Below are 22,454 nucleotides of genomic sequence, written 5' to 3' on the forward strand. Positions count from 1 at the left end.
ACGTCTTGATTAAATTTCTCAATTTATTTATAATTGGAACAAGCAATATTATGTTACTTACAGAACGTAGCAAATTACGCCGACGCTCCACATATCGGTACCATAGGATATGCAGTCGAAGTTGACAACTTCTGGCGCCACAAACTCAGGGGTGCCGAAAAGTACCTATAACAATGAATATCGAGTTAGTTCTATAAGAAGACACTGGTATGATGAAAAAAGATTAAATAATAGGATTTCCTTAGGACATTGACTGCCTTAATAACTTGATTTATATTGCTACTGACCTTCGTCCCACTTTATATGTGCTTCCTAGCGTCAATAAAAAACAAGTAAAAAAGAAAGGAATGCTAAAGTCGAGCAGGCTCAACTCTTAAATACCCTGTACCACCCCACAAAAAAGTAATTTAATTAATTAATTAATTAAATTAAATTAATTAACTAAATTAATTTAATTAATTAACTAAATATTAACTAATTAAATATAAAATATTCCATGCATGCATACATACATTTACATTTACATCAGAATCGTGCCTTATGCGTGTTTGTGTACTTGTACATATGTATGTATGTGTGCATTGGGCCTGGTTATATGGCTATAACTTTCTTTCCGATCATTCTATCATAATGAAACTTGGTATACGGATATATAATTACTAACCTAATGTGACTACCAAATTCCAAGAATTACGGGAGTTAAAGAAAATCGTTAATAGGGGGGGAGTGGGAGGTTGGATCAGAAAAAATGAACAAACTCCTCCTTTCTCGGTCTCAGGAGAATCTGTATACCAAGTTTGGTTATTCTAGCTCTTATACTTTCGGAGATCCTTGCGTTCATACAGACAGACGGACAGACAGACGGACATGGCTATATCGACTCGGCTTGTCATGCTGATCAAGAATATATATACTTTGTGGGGTCTACCAAGCCTCCTTCTGTGTGTTCCATGTGCACTCGCACAAAACTAATATACCCTTGTACCCTTTGCGTACAGGGTATAAAAAGCTAAAGTCGGGTGTCCCGACTTTGAAATACTCTGTACATATGTTTAGAATAATTATGCGTGTATGTGTGTCTGTGTATGTCTCGTGTGCCTGAGCAAAGCAGTAACAACAACAACAGCTGCGGGCAGTACTTGGTCTTATGTACATATATGGCTATAACTTCCTGTTAAATCGGCCTATCATTATGAAACATTTGGCATTTGGACTTATAATAACTAAATGGAGGTATTTGCCAAGTTCGAAATTCCAAGAATTACGGGAGTTACGATTTGTATGGGAGAGGGGGGAGGGAAATTCCAAAAGACACATTTTCTGCGTATTCATATAAGGCATTTTGGACTAAAAATTGGTGTCCCTAGGTCTTATAGTCTCCGAGATATAGGCTATCATACGAATGGAAAATCGGGAAAACCCCCATAGGGGGAAGTGGGGGGAAAAATCAAAAAAAATGAAACAAACTTCCGCAGCGTACACACATAAGGCATCCTTGTGCAAAATTTGGTGTCTCTATAAGAGTCTCTGAGATCCAGGTACGGACAGACGGTTAGAATGTTAGAAATGATTTTAAATCAAAGCTGACATCAAAATAGTGAATTAATAAATTGCATTTTTTACACTTACTCTTAAACGCTTGTCCGGATCAAATTTGCGGGCAAGTCCAAAATCAATTATCTTAATTCGATTGCCCTTCTGTGTGAGCACCAGAATGTTCTCCGGCTTAAGATCCAGATGCACAATACCATTTCCGTGTATAAACGCCATGGCCTCGCAAACTTGGCGAATAAAGACGCGGCATACGCGTTCTGTGAGCACAAATTCATCATCAACGACGCGATCAAAGAGCTCGCCACCTTCAATGCTTTAAAATGAATGACGGGAAGGAATATTCCATTAGTAGGATGTAAGGCCTTTAATATGAAGGTCGAATAAATAACATCATAAAACATTCATACAGGGCAAGCAGTCTCATGCAGTAGTTTCATTATAGCGTCTGTTTAGTCAATAAAACAATTCTTCGACTAACAAATAATATAACTATGGTCATTTTGGTTAATTTAATAAATTTCTTTAGCGCGCTTACCTGCACGCTAATTCATTTTTTTTACTTTATAGTTATGTACATAGGTATGTTATTTACAAGACATTTGAACTGAATGCCAGTTTAAACACGAAAATCAGATAATACATGAGCATCAACCGATTGGTAGGTGAAGCGCATCAACATAACTCGATGCTCAAAAGCTTTATGTTCATAAAAAGACCTACTGCTATGCCGAAGCTAAGCCATTTTACAAAAATAATGCTTTGTGTTGCATAAATGCCGAAATGGCCATACACAAATATGAAAAAGGAAAACCAATTAGCAAAATTTTCCTTTTTTGTTAGTTTGTTTATGCGTTTCACTAAAATCTGCGATGCAGCATAAAACTACAAAAAATATTTAAAATGAATACGAGCATTTGGCGCGTAAAAGTGTACAAAGACGCCCTACAGTCGAGCATTCAAAAATGAGGATTACACAAGCTCGTACAGAGAAAGGCATGAAATCGAAACGAAATACAATCCCGACAAACGCTATTTCCGCTATTTCTTGTTGACAGATCTTACTCACCGACTTATCTTGGATGACAATACTCTGGCAATTCTCAGAAATAACATTTCGCACATGTATGCATAATCAAATTATAATATTAACTCAACAGTGAGACCACTTTGAGGCGAAGCTGACTTCAGATTACATTTTAGATTACATTTCCTTCGTTCCCTAACTTATCTATCTATCTGTATTTTAAAACCGGTTTCCACTAGTATGTGCATGTTTCACACATTCACATAACATCTATTAAGCAAATATTATTTATTCGCTATACAAAAATACCATTATGAATAGCATTGATGCTGTCCTCCGAACTATTTAAGTGTTTTTAAGTAGGACTTTTTTGAATCGATTGTGGATACCAGCGATGTTCAAACTTAAAAATGCATCCATTTCAATCAAATTTCAACCGAAAGCAATCCTCAGTAGAAGAAATCACTTTCGCTTAGATTTTAAGACGTACAGCTTTTGTCAAAAGATTTGGTTATAACCACTAACAACAACATTTTTCCACATTCATATAAATATAATTGTTTTTCTGAACAATCTGCATCAAGCATTTTTTACATTTCGTCTTTGTATGTTATTGAAATATCTTTCTAAAATACTAGTATTTACACGCAACAACCATAGTTATTGGAATTAATATCAACTGACGACTGTGAATGGCGTCGAATGCTGGATGTCAGGACTTTGCCTACTTCAAATACACATTGACATCCCAATGAAAACATTGCTCTACTTCACAAAAATAATATTTGAAAAGACTTTGAACACAAGTACCATGCCATCTAATCAAGGGAAAAATAATTTGTCAGATGTTAAATACTTTTTCAAATGGTCAACAGACATATAAATCTCAATATGCCACATGTAGTCAATATAAATTGCCTACGCAACGTATACATCTATGTGTGTCCAAAATATTTGCCATTTCCATTAAACATTCATGGCGAAGCATTGACAATGCCATTTGAGCGATATAACCAAGTGCATAAATATTATTGTTTTTATCTTCGGATAAAGGCTAACGCCCTGTAGACAAAATGCAGCAATAAACTGCAATTTTCATTAAATTCAAATGTGCACATTTGTATCTCCGAGTATGTCAGTTGCAGGGCCGGGCTAGGACCGGCCGGATTTTGTTAACAGCAGCAACAACAACGCCAAGGACAGAAGCATTTTTCCCTCTGTTTTATGAATATGCATATGTGCTGTAGAATATGTACGGAACTAGAGGTCTGCATGGCTGCACTCATTTGCTATGGCAACTGGGGAGCACACACTATTCAATTTCATTTTCAATATCGGGAACATCACTATAGAATGGTGTTTACCAAGTTTTTGGAAAAGTGAATAAGTAACGCTCTACAGAATGGCCGATTGAGATAAACAAGCAATTTCCACATTTATTTGCAGGCTACGCGAAAACAAGTGATTATGAAAAGCTAACGTAGTGCAGGCCCATACTAAATAACCTATACCCAAGACTTAAAAAAAATAATCAAAGAACATTTTAAAACTAATTTTAAACAAATTAAACAAAATCAAAAAGCAACAAAAAGAGACATACATATGTTTATGTGCAGTTGCAATTGCATACATTTACATTTGGATTGTGTCTATGCGTGTCTATGAGCGTGTGTGTGCAGTAGAAAGCAGCAACAATATCTGCGGGCACAGCTTGGGTAGAGATTACATTAATGACTACAAGTATAACCCCTTAACAATTGACATACCATGATGAATAACTTGATGTCGGCAGAAAAGAAGCAGGCGTACATTTGTACATACTACATTTGTACATACTCCGCCTGATTCTATATATTTATACATACATGTACATACACATACAACCGTACAATTTTTGTGTGTAGACGCTTACAATGTAAGCAGAGAATATTTACATCCAATCATCATACATATAGTACATTCATATACATAGTATGTAAAGTGCAAGGCGAACATTATTCTATCTTACGACGTCTCTGCGTTCCCGCTTTTCAATACGTGTTTTTTTTTTGGGTGGATGCTTTTCCACTCAGCAGATCGAGACTAGAGAGCGCAAGTGAGAGTAAAATCTAGCACTTTTGTATGTGTGTATGTAGTATGTTCATGCATATGGAATTGTACAATAACGCCAGTGTGTGAGTCCGAAGTGACCATTCGAAGAAGCCATTCATTTCTTTAAATCCAAGCAGTTTCAGACTACCATTTATTTTATGCACTTATGCAGCTCTCTATGACAAAGAATGCAAGCAAGAATTCAAGTATTGTGCCCGACTCGACCACAGAATCAAATAACAGAAAAAAGTCAAAGCATACTTTTTGGCTTGAAAATTAAATTTAGTTGACAACTTGACAATAATGTGGCCACGCGCTCGGCCAAATAGGACTTTATTTTGTTTGTGCATTGCTACAAAGTGGGTCAAGGTCATTTCTTAATCACACGTCTGGCCAGCGCACCTGCTTCCCAAGTTTTTATGACGTTTAGGCCAACCCATGTCAATATTCATTATGAAGGGCGAGTTCCTTGAGACTAACCCAAAACTTTCGACAATAGGCCCGTATAGGCCATAATTTATTCGATTGCACATACTAGTAAATATCATGTGGAATGGCTTATAAATTCGTATAAATGTTGGCAAAGTAATACTATCTAAATAATAATAAGTGGACGAGAGTTCGAGTGGGATAACCTGTTGCTTGAGGCTGTTCCCGTAATAATAAGAATGTAGGAAGAAAATAAAACCTTCATAGTTTTGCAGACTTTGTGTAGCACCTTTTGTGAAAACGGTTGATGACTGACCGTAAGTACATACATATGTACAATGTATGTGTAGGGAGGGAGCTTTGCCTCTTTACGACAACATGCGTACGTGTAAACCGTATTTTATGCACATTTCCACTGATTGGAAGATTTTGTGTTCAAACAATGTAGAAAGTCAACGACAACAATAGAAACAAATAACAAAAAAAAGTCACGCATAGAAAAGCCGTAAAGAACTTTAACTGCATTGTACATAGTAGGAAAGAAAGAGCAAGAGAAGTAGTGATACATAAAAACACGCACACTATGTGGATTTACACAACAACAAGGTAGAACATCATAAGAATAGGATATATAGAAATATAAGTCTGCATGTTTTCTTTTGCTACTATGCTTATTATCTTACAGTTCCAGGACGACGCACATCATTTTCTGATATTCGTATGCAGCATACAATTGTATAATGAGATGATGCTGCAATGAATTCATAATCTCCACTTCGCGCTCCACATTGCGCTTGTCCTCCCGTTTCGGTATGGGCACGAACTTGGCGGCCAATTGCAGGCCACTTGTCTTCTCCTGGCACTTGTATACTGTTCCGAATTTGCCACTATAGATATTAATAATTGATGGTTAGCCATTCCAATTGGACAACTAGGGAAGCCATCACTTACCGGCCCACTTCCCCTAGCACGTCGTAGAGTTTATGTGCATCGGTGTTGCGATTTATGGTCACATTGCGCATGGGAAAAGCCGGTTCGAGAACTGACGAAGAAAAAATGGAAAAGAAGGTTGAGGGAATTAGGATATAATATAATTTAATCTATATGTATTGTACACACATATATGTATATCAAATAGCTTGTCTGACTGATTGATTGGCGATCAGCGCACAGACCAAACGATAAGAGGAATGAAGCTGGCATTACTGCACAATTTTCAACTGGGGGGTTTCGAAAAATCACAAACTTGTCCGTCGGTTCATATAGTCCGCCCGACTTGGCTATATCGCCCAGTCTTGTCATCTTGATCAAGAATACATATACTTTGAGGAGTCTGGTACAACCTTTCACCCTTAGGGTACAAGGTATAAAAAAGCTTGTACATTTACACTTTTATATAAAGTTCTATAAGCAACTATTCGGTACTCTATCAAAATACTTAAGGTATACATACGAGTACCTACTATATACATATAAGAATTATATATTTTACTCAATCACGTTTAACATCGGCTTTATCGGCACGCACAAACGCGCCCTAGAGCTGAAATTGTCATAACTGTGAATTTTCACATAGTGCAGAGATTTATTTATGTTTTGAGTTTTATGCATTCAAAAGGAAGCCATTTTCAAATGGAATTCGCTGTTGCTGCATGTCTACAACTCGCCAAACAAATAAAAATGACATCATTGAATTGAATTGTGCTGCTGTGGAACGATGACGATGATGGTCATGGCAACGAATACGAAGACTAACAGAAAGTCTCTCCAGCAGCATGAATGAATTTCTGAATTTATGGCACATAGGCGGTGGAAACGATAACTTTACTTTTGGCCACAATAATCCTGGGAGAATGTACCAAATCAGTGAAGTGAAATTTGTACTGCAAAATGGCAGCTGTCTAAAAATAAGATACATAAATATATGTGTCTATATAATAATGTATTTACAAAAGCTACTGAAAGAGCGTGTCGTGTTGAACATTTCTAAACTAAACTTTTCTTATTTGTTGAGGACGGTCATAAGTATGCTACAAATAGCAGCATAAATCTTTAAAATCAAACAGCTCCTTCTATGCCCTCCCTTTGCTTTTTGCAAGGGTGTTGCATGTGGTGTACTAGTGTGGGAATATCGAAGCGCATTTTGGGCGTCTGTTCGCTGTTTTTGCTTTTCAAATGGAAAAACTTGGCAAATTCAAAGTGAAAGTTGTGTGCAGAGCGGCGTCTCCCATGAATAGGTGCTTGCAAGTGAAGGTGTGTACTTGTATGTGGCCATGTGTCTGTGCATCGCCATTTGTGTGCAGTCAGGCACTTGTGCGTTGGCAGCGATTGCTTAAGCTTGACGGTGTCTGTCTATGTGCACATAAACACACAGCAGCCCACCCACTCACAGGCACATACTGAACGGCTTAAGCGCAAATTTATGCAGCAGACTAGAGAGCATGTCAGTGCGTGTTGGTAAGCGGGTAAGTGTGCGTATGTAAGTGCATTTGCGTGCATTTGAGTGTGTTCATGTACTCTGCCAATAATGCGCACAATTTAAGTTTGGCAAACACACGTCGAGTAGAGTAGTTGAGGAGTCGAGGCGATACGAGGCGAGGTGAGGCGAGGCGAGGAATTAGAGGCCCAGGACTTAGACGAGGACGAATCTCAGGACCTTCTCCCACGCACACAATAGACAAATTTGCATCTCGTTAAATCTGCGAATTTTCAATAGAGCTTTTCCAAGTTTTCCAATGCTGCAAAAGTTGGCCTTCTGCTCATCATAATTTATTGCATTCGCTTGTTGAGGTCGCAGCGGCGTAAGGCATAAAATAAACATTTCATAAATTGCACTCACACATGTAATTTATACATAAGCACAGGCAAGCACTACTCGTATATTTTATGCACAAACAGCTTTAAATGCGCACTTATATGCACACAAACACATACACACGCAGAGCTAAATTTGGTTCACAGGTAGCACATTCACATTTCCGGTTTTGAGCTCATGAATAAATGAATTTATATCGACTTCAGTTGGCAGTTGAACTGCATTGCATACTTTTGTGCGCTTATCCAAGCATCACCATTTTCTCACCGGACCATATGGCATATGCCACGCGTCTGCCACTGCAGGACGAAAGGGGATCAAGTGCTTTGGTAGGGATGTGGACGTGCAACATTTCCTCAGGCGGCTGCTGCACATTTTCGTCTGGCTTTGTTTGTTTGAATCTGTAGCTGGGATTGGGCTGGGATTACATAGGTAGGTATTTTCCAATCCAAGTGCTATCCATACTTAACCTATTACCCGGTTCAGAAATGCACTTTGCAGTCGATATAGGCTTCAATTTTATTATTGAATGAGCGTTTTGAAACCAAAGCCCACATAAACGATAGGGAATGCGTCAGAGGGTGAAAGAATTTAAATTTAGATTCAAAACAAGAAATAACGACTGTGTGTTCGATTGTAAGATTCTCTTTACCCAAAAAAAAAAAAAAAAAACGCTGAGTCCAGCTAAGGCTAAAACAATTTGTTTTTATACCCTGTATCCGTAGCGTAAAAAGGGTATATTAGGTTTGTGCAAAGTATGTAACAGGCAGAAGGAAACATCTCCGACCCCATAAAGTATAAATATTCTTGATCAGCATGACGAGAGAAATAGATCTAGACATGTCCGTTCGTCTGGATAAACGCAAGGATCTCAGAAACTATAAAAGCGAGAATAACCTAAGTTGGTATCCAAATTCTCCGAGAAAGGAGAAGTTTATTTTATTTTTTGGAATCAGGTCCATGTTCTGTAAAATGGCACTGGCAAGCAAAACATTTTTTCCCTTGGCCATTTAGCAATTTTAAGCCACAAAATTTTACAAAGTTAATTTATGTGGACGGAAACAGACATTCGGAGACGGTGTGAGTTGGATGTCTCCTCTAGATTTGCCACGAGGCCCATTGATGGAAGCTGCTGCCTTTGCATTTGCCTTTGCTCCTCCTCCTATTGCTGCTGAGCTATAAAGGGCGAACCACTTTTTCTTGCCAAAGTCCGCAAGTTTTTCTCTGATATGAAAATCAGCAGTTTTTCTTTGATTTGCACTGCTTGCTTTCATCCTTCCGCTTTCCCTTTTGCAGCGATTTTTTTCTTGCTTTCCTGCAACTGTTGACAATTTTCCAAGTGGCGCGCGCTACCCTTGACTTTTTCGTCTGTTTCCTCTACTAGCTTGTCGCATTAAAAGTGCGGAGGGGAATATTTTACGCAAATTTGTTTAACGCGCTGGTATTTTCGTCGTTGGAGACTTCAAGCGGACAACTTGTTGGCTAATGAAATTTTTAATGATACAATTTAAGTATTTTGAAAATGCTTAGCAATTTGCCAGACGCTAGACAACATAAATTGTTGCTCTTCAAGCAGCGAGAACGAGTCCTTACCTCACACACTTTAATTCACGTGCGTACATGAATATAAGAGTTATGTGCGTTTTGGTATTTTACGTTCATATATGTGTTTAATACTTTTTATATGGCGGTTGCAGCAACAACAGAAAGAGACGGCCACCAAATGGTCCTCAAAGCAATAAGCAAAAGTATGCCAAGTATTTAAGGTCCAGGGCTGAGGCAGAGTCAGAGGCAGGCACTGGGCACAAGCCAACAAGAATAAAGCGTGAGTTTATGATTCTCATAAGGTTGTTGCTGCTGTTGTGGTAGCCCAAGCAGACGCTCAAGTGGCAATAAAGTCGACGCCCGCGGCATGCTGCAAATGCTTGCATAACAGATTAACGAACTTATATTATTCATATACGTATGAGTATGTGGCTAACTCAACACATTGAAAGTTGTCGTTTTTTTTTTTGTTTTTTTTTTTTGTTTGCAAACATATGTATGCCAACACAAATTATAACTTGCGGCCGCAAATTCTAGCTGACTAATGGCCGATTACATAGCGTGTGCAGCAGCTGTCTGTGCATGTCTGGGCATACAGCACTTTAATCAGCCTAAGTGCTAGTTAAAAACGAGTTGGCAAAATTAAAAACGAGCCAGAGTTGATGCTGCCGTTGTGTTGCTGATGTTGTCGTCCTCCGTACTGCGGTGCTATTCCAAATTGGTTATTACTTTAAACTTGCCGCATAGCATATGTAAGTATGCACCAGGCGGTCGTATTGATGCAGCTGTATGCGTACTATACTCGAATGTGTTCATTAAGTGTGTGACTATAACGAGCTCACATACATCTATCCTGCAGTATGCATTTATATGTACAAACACATGGGCGTAGCGAAGGGGAATGATCCTATAGAATGCGAACAAAAACATTTTCCAAGTAATAATAAATTAGCATCTCTAGTTATTTTGTATTTACTACAACTTCTTTAATTTGTAAATGGTGTTTTTCGGTGAATGAATGCAACATATAAAAGGAGGTGTGGTATTGATATGTCTGTCTATTGGAACGAAGGGATCTGGAGTATCCACACTTGATATTTATAACCCTAAGACAAGTTTGTGTTTTATTCCTGATGATGCAACGATGTAGTCATAAGAAATCTTCCACTACCTCCTTGCTTTAGTGCAAAAGAAAACTTGTGAATATTACTATACAAAGACTGAACCACTAAAGCAGTTTGTACATGAAAACAATGCCTATCGGAGTTAATTGCCACAAGGAAAATACTTATTTCAATAGCTATTATTTTACTGGACACATATTTTTGCTTGCAGAATATTTCCCATAGTAATTCCATCCAGGGTAGTCGAGTAGGTATCCCTAATTTGGATGAAAAATACAGCCAGTTTCCACCACTAATTGTACAAACAATTGATTAATCAAACCACAATAAGGTGCAAAATTTGGTGTTTAGGAAATAGGTCAATTCCTTAGTGATTTAAAAACATTTATGGGCTGTGAGAGAGAAGAAATAATGCAACACCCTAATGCTGAGCTTATTGAATAGTGGATCTAAAGAACTTTACTGTGCGCTGAGCTGTGTAACAACAACACCCCTGTCTGTGAATAGATATAATATCGATTATATGCACGACTTAGGGCACTTATTTGGAGGCTCAATTCATGGCATTGCATTCTATTTCAAAGGCAGATAGACAAATTGCTTAAAAATGTTTTTACCTTGCCTGCATCACCGACAAATTGTTGTTGATGTCAGCTCCTAAATGCCCACAACAATTTATTTTTTACAATTCAATGCATCAATCCACACAGCATGCCTGCTTCATGCTTCAATGGGAAATTCAATAAATGATAAATGACAACAGCAACATCAACCACAAGAAAACATCGGCGAGAACAAAAAGTTGTAACAAACATAGTTTAAAATTAAATAAAAGTCGTTTTATTCATGCTCCTACCAATACATATATATTATTGAGCAAATGCGCCGCGGTTCATTGCACAGGCCCCAAATCAATGCTGTCAGCAGTCTAGAAATATATACATTCATACGTTTACATAAAGTACATATGTACATATTTCGGTCTATATGTATTAGTATATGTATCATTATTTATATCGACAGCACCGGCGACAACGTAGCAACCGTAATTCATCTTCATCATTTTGCATGTTATGCGTAGATCCGGCCAAAATATTTTGCATAATCTCTTGCCACTCCCCATCGACACCTCCATTCTGTCACACTTCACAATCACACGAATATACAAAGCTATGCATGTGCTTTAAAAAAAATGAAAATCGTTAGAACAAAATGAAAAGTAATAATCAGCGTGCACAACCTTGGGTGTTGACAAATATATGCGCATATGTATACTACGTATGTATGTATATACTTGTAGTATGCATATATGCATATGCTTGTACATAGGCAGACGTGAATATACATATGTATTTTCCAAAATGATAGGCGATCAGCACATTAAAGAGGCATGAGAGTGAGCGGGTGTGAGTGGCAATAATAGCGGAGGTACTTATGTAAGTATTTCAGCGCAATTCCCGGCTCTTTGGTCGAAGGCAGTACAAAAGGAGATGTTAACTATGCTGCACAGTGAAGCAACGCCATAATTAGAATCCATGTTCTAACAAAGCATTTTAATATTTTTCATACAAGTAGTTTAGAATGCATAAATTATGAGCTGAGCTGAAGTGAAATTGAAAGAGGGGCGTCTAAATTAAACAATAGTGCAGATGAATTTCCATTCATTCCCATAATTAAATATTAATGTAGATGTCGTTGGGAAAGAGATTAATTATACTATATTTGATACAGCACGGAAATGAAAGGAAATATTAATTATCTGTGGAAATGAAGAGTGAACCATTTTTTGAAATAAACTAAATATAAAATAATAAACTTATTAAGCCAGTGGCTCATTCTGTATTTAATTATAACACTGTTATACAGCAATTAGGTGCCAAGTCAAATCAATATGTTTTCGAATTTCGATGGAACTGGACTCTCCACTTTCGAAAGCTTTTAGGTGGGGGAAAAGGAAGGATAGGGAACGTATGCTCTGACACAGCATCGTTCGTTATATAGAAGCTTGACTCTACATGCTACTTGGTACTTTTTACTTTATACCGCGTTCCTTAATAAGTCCTTCCACCTACCAGGTGGCATTTAAATATTTGTTCCACAAAGTAAAAGTGTCAGGTCGTAAGGTTTTATGATTCTAATGCTATGCGCCAATTTGTAGAAAATTAAATAAAATTAGCATTAGTAAAAAAATTGTCTGCGTGCATGTGTGTATATTATATGGGTGTTTGATAGAGAGAGAGAGAGAGAGAGAGGAAGAGACAATTTCCGAAATTTTTACATTTTCATTTATTTACTTAAGCTACGCGCTATCTTATTAAATCAAGTGCTGAGTTCCATTTTATTTCATTGCGCTATAAATGAGTTATTTGTATGCATTTCCGTTTTTATTTTCTTATTCACTTTTTAATTCAAACGCTGTCTGTTTTTTGATGCTTTGCCCGTGCACTTCATTAAACTGTTTAATTTGCAACACACACTCACAAAGGCGTAGTCAGCTTTTTCTGAAGGGGCCATATTTTTATGAACACCCAACTGTTTCTGAGCACGCTGCATTCTTCTTGGTTGTTTTCATCATCTGGCTACACCCTTGCTCACAAGCGCATACGTTGCGGAAAAGCTTTTTCCATATGTATGTACATACAAGTACTATATGTACGAGTATAAATGTTTATACATATTTGTAAGTTTTGCACGCGCGCATTTCTTAAATTGTTTCTTGCTATTGCTTTGTGGTATATGTCCGCCTCTCCCTTCGCACATTTTCCTTTTGGCCAAGCGACTTAGGCACACTCACATACACATTCATTACACCGGCTTTTGCAGGCACAAGAGCCGCCATATAATCTTGGCATGCATGAGCTTATGTCGCCTTGCGCTTACAATCAGCGTCGCCATTGGAGGAGGCAGGCAAGGACAGCTGCGAGGCTGTCTCTGGTTCCTGCTGTTGTTTATGTGTCCGTATAGTCTGTGGCTGCTTGTCTCTTCTCCCTATTTTAGATTCCACATGCACGTTTTAATCACCGAAACATTTCACGCGCTTTAAAACGGCAAGTGTTCGAGAATTTAAATGAACTCAAATATCGCTCAGATCTTGTCAGTCAGTAAGACATGACAGAAACATGCAACGGACGCGCCCGACTGGTTATATGACCACACGCTAATTGATTGATGTGAGCCGAGCAATTTCAAGGCAATTTCATAGCTGGACAATGGGCAACAACAGTCCGGAAAGCTGGTTGGTGGGATGTGGAGGTGATGAATAGACAAAGACTTGGAAAGGAGGACCAGTCAGACAGATAGATGCAAAGGCCAGTTGACAGCACTAGCGCCGAAAGATAAACAGACCCATGCCTCTCCCTGTTTTCGCTCCTGCTTTTTCTACTGCTGGGAGAAGCCATCAAAAAATTTGCGCATTGTCAGCAACAGGCGGCACAATCCAGAAACGTTGTCAACGGACCCCACAAAATACGGGCATCGAAATGCAAGCTAAATTCCAAGCTTCCTTGTTGGTGCAAGGCATTTTGTCATCGGCATCGGCATGGGAACGACCGCAACGAACTCATTAAAACTTTCTACCTAAACTGCAACAAAATGGCATTCGCCAAATAAAGGACTCACAGCAACAACAACAGCAACAGCAAGAGGCGAGATACTACCTCGAACTGCCAAAGAACAAATGTGACGATGCGAGAAATGTGCCGAGAGCAGAGTAGAACCCAACGTTCCTATCAACCTGCCTGCATGCATACATTCATAAATGTAAACATGTATTTGTGTACATACTTGTACATACACATATTTGCAAACCAAAAGATACGACGTCTGTATATTTACATATGTATATTTGTATGTACATGAGTATCGCAGTTCTGTTTTTCTATCAGCCGTCAGCATCAACGTTTAATTAATTTAATGAGCAGCCTTCGACATGTGAGACATTTAAGCCCCTCCTCTCTATCGCTCTCGAGCTCAGTCCACTCACTCCATCCCCCTCTCGCCCTGTCTGCAATAAATGCAATGCTCGTTATAACTTCCAGTCTAGGTGTTGCGTAAATGTTAATGCCCGTGTTGGCTGTCAGCTTGTCCATGGAAATGTGTTGCACCGTCAACATTGGCGCCTATAACTGCGACTCGTACTTGGGATCTCGTGCCACGATACAAAGAAGCTAGAAGGCATAGCATCACAGGATGCAACTGTTTTACTCTTACTGCGCAGTTACGTCACAATAGGCTAGAGCCATGGGTTAGTGAGGGCGCCATTAATTTATGTGCTCTCTCTCTCCCACTGTGACTGGAATTAGATGTTTGTGCTCTCTTTTCTAAAATAACGCACACCAAATCAAAAGAGTGCTTACAGCTTTTGCCCCGTATCTAAAATGGTACAAAAGGTCTATTAAGTCTGTGAAATATTTAACAGGCTGAAGGAAGCGTTGCAGACCCCACTAAGTGTGTATATATATTTTGTCAGCATTAGCAGCCGAGTCGATTTAGCCATGCCTGTCTATCCGTCTGTCCGTATGAACAAGCACACAAAACTTTTTACACAGATTTCAATTTGGTTCAACTCTTTACTGTACATATACACAAACACATAATCAGGCATAGAAACGAAACCTAGCTAGCTGTCTCTGCGTACGTGATATATATTTTATATTTGATTGATTTGATTAAATGATTGTTAAGCATTAATGATTTATTATAAACAATTAAAAACATTTTGTTTGTTTTGTGAGCGTGGATACAGCTTGTTTAAAAGTTGGGTTACGCCCGACTATAGCATTCCCTTATCCTTTATTTTGTTAATTTAAATTAAAAAAATTTAATTAAATAAATATTTGTATAATTTTGCAAGTCATAACCTGTATATATTGGCTAGACAACAGAGCTATTGTGCTATTGTGACGTCATTCCGAAGAGAAGGATTAATAACGGACCTGCGCAATGCAATACCTTCTAGTTTTACCATGACCATGGGCTCGGTTCGCTCATGCCCCACTCGTGCTAGCATAAAACGCATAGTAATATTTTGTCATTGAAACTGTTGCCATAGCTATCGATGCGCCGCCATTGATGCCAACGATATCGCCGATGTTGAGGTTGCTTTTATGGACAGCGCTTAGTTAATTATGAGATATTGGGACATGAATCGTAAAATGTATTCATTTATGGCGTGCACGCTACCAAAATGTGTTGGCCACTGTGCCGGTGTTGCAGATTTTTAATTGGAGCTTAGTCGGTAACTCGCGGCGCTTTCAGTATTTGAATGTGGGCCTGCAGGACTATTATCGAATTTGAATTAGTTTTTCATGAAACTGACAGTCCGCACAACTGCATCGGTGGTCAATCTTCATGAAAACCATTAATATCCGACTGCCTATCTCCCTTGGCCAAAAGGGTAGAAGAGATAGAGTTTGTTTTGTTAATGTTGTTTTGTAATGTAACATCAAAATTCTCCATCAAAGTATATATGTATATGATACACAATCACTAAGTGGACATTACTACCAAATTTTAGTTTAAAATTCCAAAAATAACGGGATTAAAAGAAAATTGCGAATAGTGAAGAAGTGGGGGGTGCATAGGAAAAAATTAAACTTGCCCTTTCTCGGGCATAGGAGAATCTGGAATCCAAATTCTGGATACCAAGTTTGGTTATTCTAGCTCATATACTTTCTGAGATCCTTGGGTTCATACAGACAGACGCACAGACAGACGGACAGACAGACGGACATGGCTATATAGACACGTCTTCTCACCCTAAGCAAGAACTTATATACTTTGTGCGGTCTGCCACGCCTCCTTCTGTGTGTTACATGTACACTCCTGCACAAAACTATAAAATATACCCTCTTACTCTACCCAAAGGGTGTAAAAAGGTCATTAGTATATAGGCGCTATAGGCTAGATGTGACACAAAAGCTAGTAGCATCGATACAATATCATCATAAAGCAGTTCTAGATAGAGGCTTTCATACGACACATAGAAGCAAATGAGTCAAAAAGTAATGTTTTTCAAATCAAAATAAACTGCAGTATTTTATATTTTCCTATGTAATAATTACTAAATAAGTAATCCTTTATTGCTCATAAATGGAGTTCTTCACTAAACTAGAGGTCTTGCAATTTCAAATGGAACCAAAGTTTTATTTTAGGTTATGGAATCATGGAAAAGTATTATGGATATATACAACTCCGACAACTGGAGTGCATTACACAGACCCAGACAGCGGTTCCAATAGTAAGCCATTTGGGTCGATTGATTTGATTACTGCTTTAAAACTAAGTCAAACACTAACGAAGAGATATGCATTTTCACTCAAATTGAATTGAGTTTTGGCATAACTCAATAAGAACTACTACTATGCCACAGCTACGGAAACGGTGGCAATGGGCAAATCGGAAATGCATGTTTTGTGTGCTGACGGGAGTGCCTGTGCTTCGCTGGATGAGGGGCTGTAGCCTTGTGCCCTGCGTCTAATTTAGTTGCGGCAGTAAAATAAATCAATTAGCGGCGTGCAAACAAAATGCGGCTTATAATGCTCTCGAAATAAACGAATGCGAAAAAAACAAAACAATTAATCAAGATGCAGCTTTTTAGTTACATTTCGAATGAGAAGCGTTTAATTTGTTGCGTAGCGGTGAGATCGGCAAGGGAAATGAGGTAATTGAAAAGCCATCGATTCAGCGACGGGCAAATGGTACGCGGTGCATGCCGGGCGGGGAATAGGGTAGGGCGAGAGCAAGCTGCTACATGTTCGCACGCGCTGCTGACAATTTGTTAAAATTTAACGCTTTATTTACTGTCGACTGTCTGGCGGAATGGAGCCACAGTGTCCGCCTCCTTGGCCCCTGCCTGGCTAGCAGTTGCTGACACGTAAAAGTGCAAAGCCAGCGCCTGCACATTGTATCCTGCTCATGTTGAACGACAGTTTGACATTTCTAAATAAAGTTTGTAGATTTTGGACTTGGACAGGTCACACCAATGCCAACACACACAAAAGCACCCTCAGCACTTGACAATTTAATGGTGTTGAGGTTATTTATACAATACACATTGGTTCTGACTGCAAGCGTTTAAATATTCAGTGAATTGCAGCCAATGGACATGCACATCGAGAAGGATAAGCACGTGCAAAGTACTTGGTTCAGACTTTCCGAAACATAGCCAACTTAAAGTAGCCACATTTAAATAAACTGTTCTTTAATGTTGTCCAAAAGGTCGTTGAGTTACGAGCACTTACAGACGTTTTAGTTCACACTTAACTAACAGCAAGAATGGAATACTAAAGTCAATGCGGGCCTAACTCTTAACTACTCTTTACCCGCTTCAAACAAAAGAAAGACATCAAGCAAGTTTTGAAGTATTTCCTTAATATTAATATTTTTTAATAAAATAAATTTCATTTACAGATATAATCAACAATCAATTCAACTTCATATGCATTTAGATCGGGAATGTGTTCATGCGTTAGAACATTAAACAAAATAACAACAACTTGGCCTTTTTCAGACTTTGGAGAATCTGCATACCAACTTTGGTTATTTTAGCTCTTATAATTCCTGAGATCCTTGCGATCATACAGATATGAGTGTCTGCTATTCTACATTCGCACTAACCTATGTATTATAGCCTTTCACCCGTTGGGTACAGGATATAGAAAGTAAAGAACTGCATAAGTGGAGTTCTGTCATCGTCGAACCTTTTCAATTCAATAACGAATGAACAAACATATATGTACATAATTCAATTTAAGGTCTCCATTGAGTAAAGGTATTAATTTACTAAAGTAATTAGAAAATTAAATATAAGCCAGTATTAACCAAACTGGAGCAGTACGTTTGGTTCGTGTTCTTCTTTATTTGTTTATTTCATTTGTTAAGCAAATAAAACCAAGACTGCAAAGAATTTGCCGCAACTCAGGTAACCAACCAACTAAGTCAGATCTTTTTAGCGTTTTTCTTCATTTATTTTGCGACATGAGTTCTCTAATAAACTGATTGGATACAGAGTATAAAAATCGATGTGTTGTAGGCTTCAACTAACAGCCTCGTTTTCGCTTGATAAAAGTTCTTAAGCTCAATATTCCTGCCAAAATCGTTGCCAAAGCGCGTTTTATAGTCAATTTTATTGCTTGTTACTTACAGTTCTCATTTAAATGCGCATGAATGCCAAACGGCCACGACGTAAATTAACAGCCTTGTGGCCACATAAAAGTGGCTGTCAAGGGTTAACAATATGTATTTAACGTGCTACGTTGTGTTAAAGCGGGAACTTAACTGCATTTGAGTTTGCTTTGCACAAATAATTGGTCGTCCTATGAAATAATGAATAAAAGCGACTCCCAAATGGTAAATTATAAAGCGAAACACACAGCTAAACATACAGCAAAGCAGATGCCAGTAGAACAATATTATCAGCAGTATAGATGGATGATATTTGTCCTTTAAATTAGGATGAATTGACATTTAAATGCCAGACTGCCAAATGGATGACTGCAAAATATGAAGCTGACAAATAGCAGTCCCATGAAACAAAGCTGATAATCATGCATTGGACGTCATAGAGAAACAAAATTGTGACGCGGTTATAAATAAAAACAGATGAGTGCTAGCATGATTAACATATTTTTGATTATTCTCGCAGCATGTCCGGCAATAAATGCGAAAAGCATGTAACGACAATGGCATGTTGAAGTATGTTTGTTCCCAGTAGCATAAAAGTGGAAATGGCAATATAGTTTCCGTGACATTCAGATGCATTATCGAACTAGCTCGAAACGTTTTGAAGACACAATACAATAAGAGGTCAATGCTAATGTATAAATTTCCCCAAGTTTTCCCTACACCTTCAAAAAAAGATCAACAGAATTGAAATTAATTTCTTCTTATTTTTATGTTGCCATTGCATATTGATAATGTAATTTGTATTAAGTACCGTAAAAACGCAAATCTTGAAGTTACACCATTTTTTGAGCAAAAGAAAATTTTAGTCAATTGAATTTGGGTATGATTCTAAGGATAACTTATATTTTCAAGGAATTTTTCGTATTTTGAAAAGCTTTTTGGGCTTGAAAAAAGCACTTTCACTTTGAATTTCGAACCATTTTTTTATCAGTATATAGTGGTGGACTTATACACTAAATCGAACGTCAAGTAAAAGTATTATAAAAAAAAAACAATTAAAGCGTACTTCCTTGTATCCGACATTCTCAATTATAAAATATCCTGAAAGTATGTAGCAAATTAAATTTTAAAGCTTGCAAATAGATCTATAACTAACGATTTCCCTAACTAGATTGTTTATTGAGATACTTAAGTATTTGTTTAGGCAGTACCTTCGGAACCGGAGCACCTTTTTAGTGCACTTCTGTGACTCTTCGCTGGTTCCAATTGAAGTGGAAATCATGACGGATAGCTTTGCCCCACAAGAGCTATAGAACTACTAATTTGGAACTAGTTTGTTGGATGGACTGCCGAGTTGGTAAGCAACAAAACAGAAGGCGCTGCCACTAACCATACAACATATAGATGCGTCATTTCATACAACGAAAACGTCCCATCGAAATTGTTAGCGACAGCTCCCATAGCTGTTCGGGTATTTGCCGAATGGGAGCTGTCGCACTTCGGCTATGAGCCGACTGGGAGCTGTCGCATTCGTGCTCTCTGTGAGCGAATTTCATTTCATTCGCAGAGAGGCAGTCTACAGAGACGGTCGGTTCACGCCGCTTATGCTCTTTGTATGTGTGCGTGCACATATATACATGTATATGTTTATATGTATTTGTGCATTTGGTCTTTTGCTGTTTGCGAGCAGCAGCTTCAATTTCGTTTTCAGATTTTACCTGCTACATGGGCATCAGAATTTCATACACTGTTGCCATATTTCTGTCGCATTGTATTTTGGGATGCGTATGCAAGTGAAGTTTGTCAGTAGTGTATGGGTTTCTCATAACGCCTATAAAAGCACACATACATTACATACATATTTATGTGTGCAAATGTTGTGTTCATATGCAGACACTTCATATATGAACGCGTGGCAGTAGCCTTGACATTGTCATGACCTGCCTCAACTTATATTTATGCACAAGCAATTTTATTGATAGACTATTTCTTATTTTTGTTTGACTTGCATATTAATTACAAAATATTTGGTAAAAATGTCAGTTGGCATTTAAATCAAATTAATTCAAAAATATTAGTTTAAAAATATATTATTTTATTTATGTTCTTGGTAAAAATGTCGGTTGGCAAATTAGCCGATATTTAATATGAAAATAAGTACATTTAAGGGTCGCAAAATGTGGTAAAATTTGTAAAACAAGTGTAATTAAATAAATAAAAATACATACATATATGTTTATATGTATTTATGTACATCTTTTGATAATTTAATATATATTGTTTTTTTTTTTTAATTCGCCGCTCAAATTTGTTACCGATCTAATATTGTATATGAACAAACATATTACATCGGTATCCAGAGACGGACGGAGCTTTAAGTTTAAGGTTACTATTAACGTAACCGAAGTTTTTATTTAGTATTAAATACTCGGAAGTGCATTGGACTTCATCGGACGGTTTCAACAGATTTGAACACACTTTGCAGTCGTGTTTCTTCAAGAGCTTATGTAAGAGATACCCTGCAAAATAACGCAAAGCATTCTCATTGAAAGCGTCTTGAATATTCAAATCTGTTGCTTCTATAGCCAATTCTAATTCTAATTCGTCATCAATGAAAATCAAGTCATCATCTTCAGAAGATGTTAGCTCTGATGATGATTGATTTGACCCACAGTCTTGTATAATGTTAATCAACATAGTATCTTCATCGGGGGCACAGTTCCCAGATACTGTTGTTGATGTCAAGACTTTCATGTACAACATTTTGGACATGATGAGATTAAACTCAACCGATGTAATATGTTTGTTCATATACAATATTAGATCGGTAACAAATTTGAGCGGCGAATTAAAAAAAAAAAACAATATATATTAAATTATCAAAAGATGTACATAAATACATATAAACATATATGTATGTATTTTTATTTATTTAATTACACTTGTTTTACAAATTTTACCACATTTTGCGACCCTTAAATGTACTTATTTTCATATTAAATATCGGCTAATTTGCCAACCGACATTTTTACCAAGAACATAAATAAAATAATATATTTTTAAACTAATATTTTTGAATTAATTTGATTTAAATGCCAACTGACATTTTTACCAAATATTTTGTAATTAATATGCAAGTTAAACAAAAATAAGAAATAGTCTATCAATAAAATTGCTTGTGCATAAATATAAGTTGAGGCAGGTCATGACAATGTCAAGGCTACTGCCACGCGTTCATATATGAAGTGTCTGCATATGAACACAACATTTGCACACATAAATATGTATGTAATTGTATGTATGTGTGCTTTTATAGGCGTTATGAGAAACCCATACACTACTGACAAACTTCACTTGCATACGCATCCCAAAATACAATGCGACAGAAATATGGCAACAGTGTATGAAATTCTGATGCCCATGTAGCAGGTAAAATCTGAAAACGAAATTGAAGCTGCTGCTCGCAAACAGCAAAAGACCAAATGCACAAATACATATAAACATATACATGTATATATGTGCACGCACACATACAAAGAGCATAAGCGGCGTGAACCGACCGTCTCTGTAGACTGCCTCTCTGCGAATGAAATGAAATTCGCTCACAGAGAGCACGAATGCGACAGCTCCCAGTCGGCTCATAGCCGAAGTGCGACAGCTCCCATTCGGCAAATACCCGAACAGCTATGGGAGCTGTCGCTAACAATTTCGATGGGACGTTTTCGTTGTATGAAATGACGCATCTATA

At 37.6% G+C, this 22,454-nt stretch overlaps 1 protein-coding gene across 1 annotated transcript in view; it reads right to left on the bottom strand.

Moving 5' to 3' along the window:
* LOC115634791 (serine/threonine-protein kinase DDB_G0283821) overlaps positions 1-22,454 on the bottom strand; it is a 43,118-nt gene that overhangs the window by 4,161 nt on the left and 16,503 nt on the right. Inside the window, exons 3-6 of the mRNA XM_030532699.1 lie at positions 6,050-6,140; positions 5,782-5,985; positions 1,630-1,867; positions 62-165 (exon numbers count right to left, since the gene is read on the bottom strand). Coding sequence (XP_030388559.1) covers positions 62-165; positions 1,630-1,867; positions 5,782-5,985; positions 6,050-6,140 — 637 coding nt within the window. The remainder of the gene's footprint in view (positions 1-61; positions 166-1,629; positions 1,868-5,781; positions 5,986-6,049; positions 6,141-22,454) is intronic.

Source organism: Scaptodrosophila lebanonensis, unplaced genomic scaffold, assembly GCF_003285725.1.
Source record: "Scaptodrosophila lebanonensis strain 11010-0011.00,11010-0021.00 unplaced genomic scaffold, SlebRS2 tig00000001-arrow-pilon, whole genome shotgun sequence".
In the NCBI taxonomy this organism is placed as follows: Eukaryota; Metazoa; Arthropoda; class Insecta; order Diptera; family Drosophilidae; genus Scaptodrosophila; species Scaptodrosophila lebanonensis.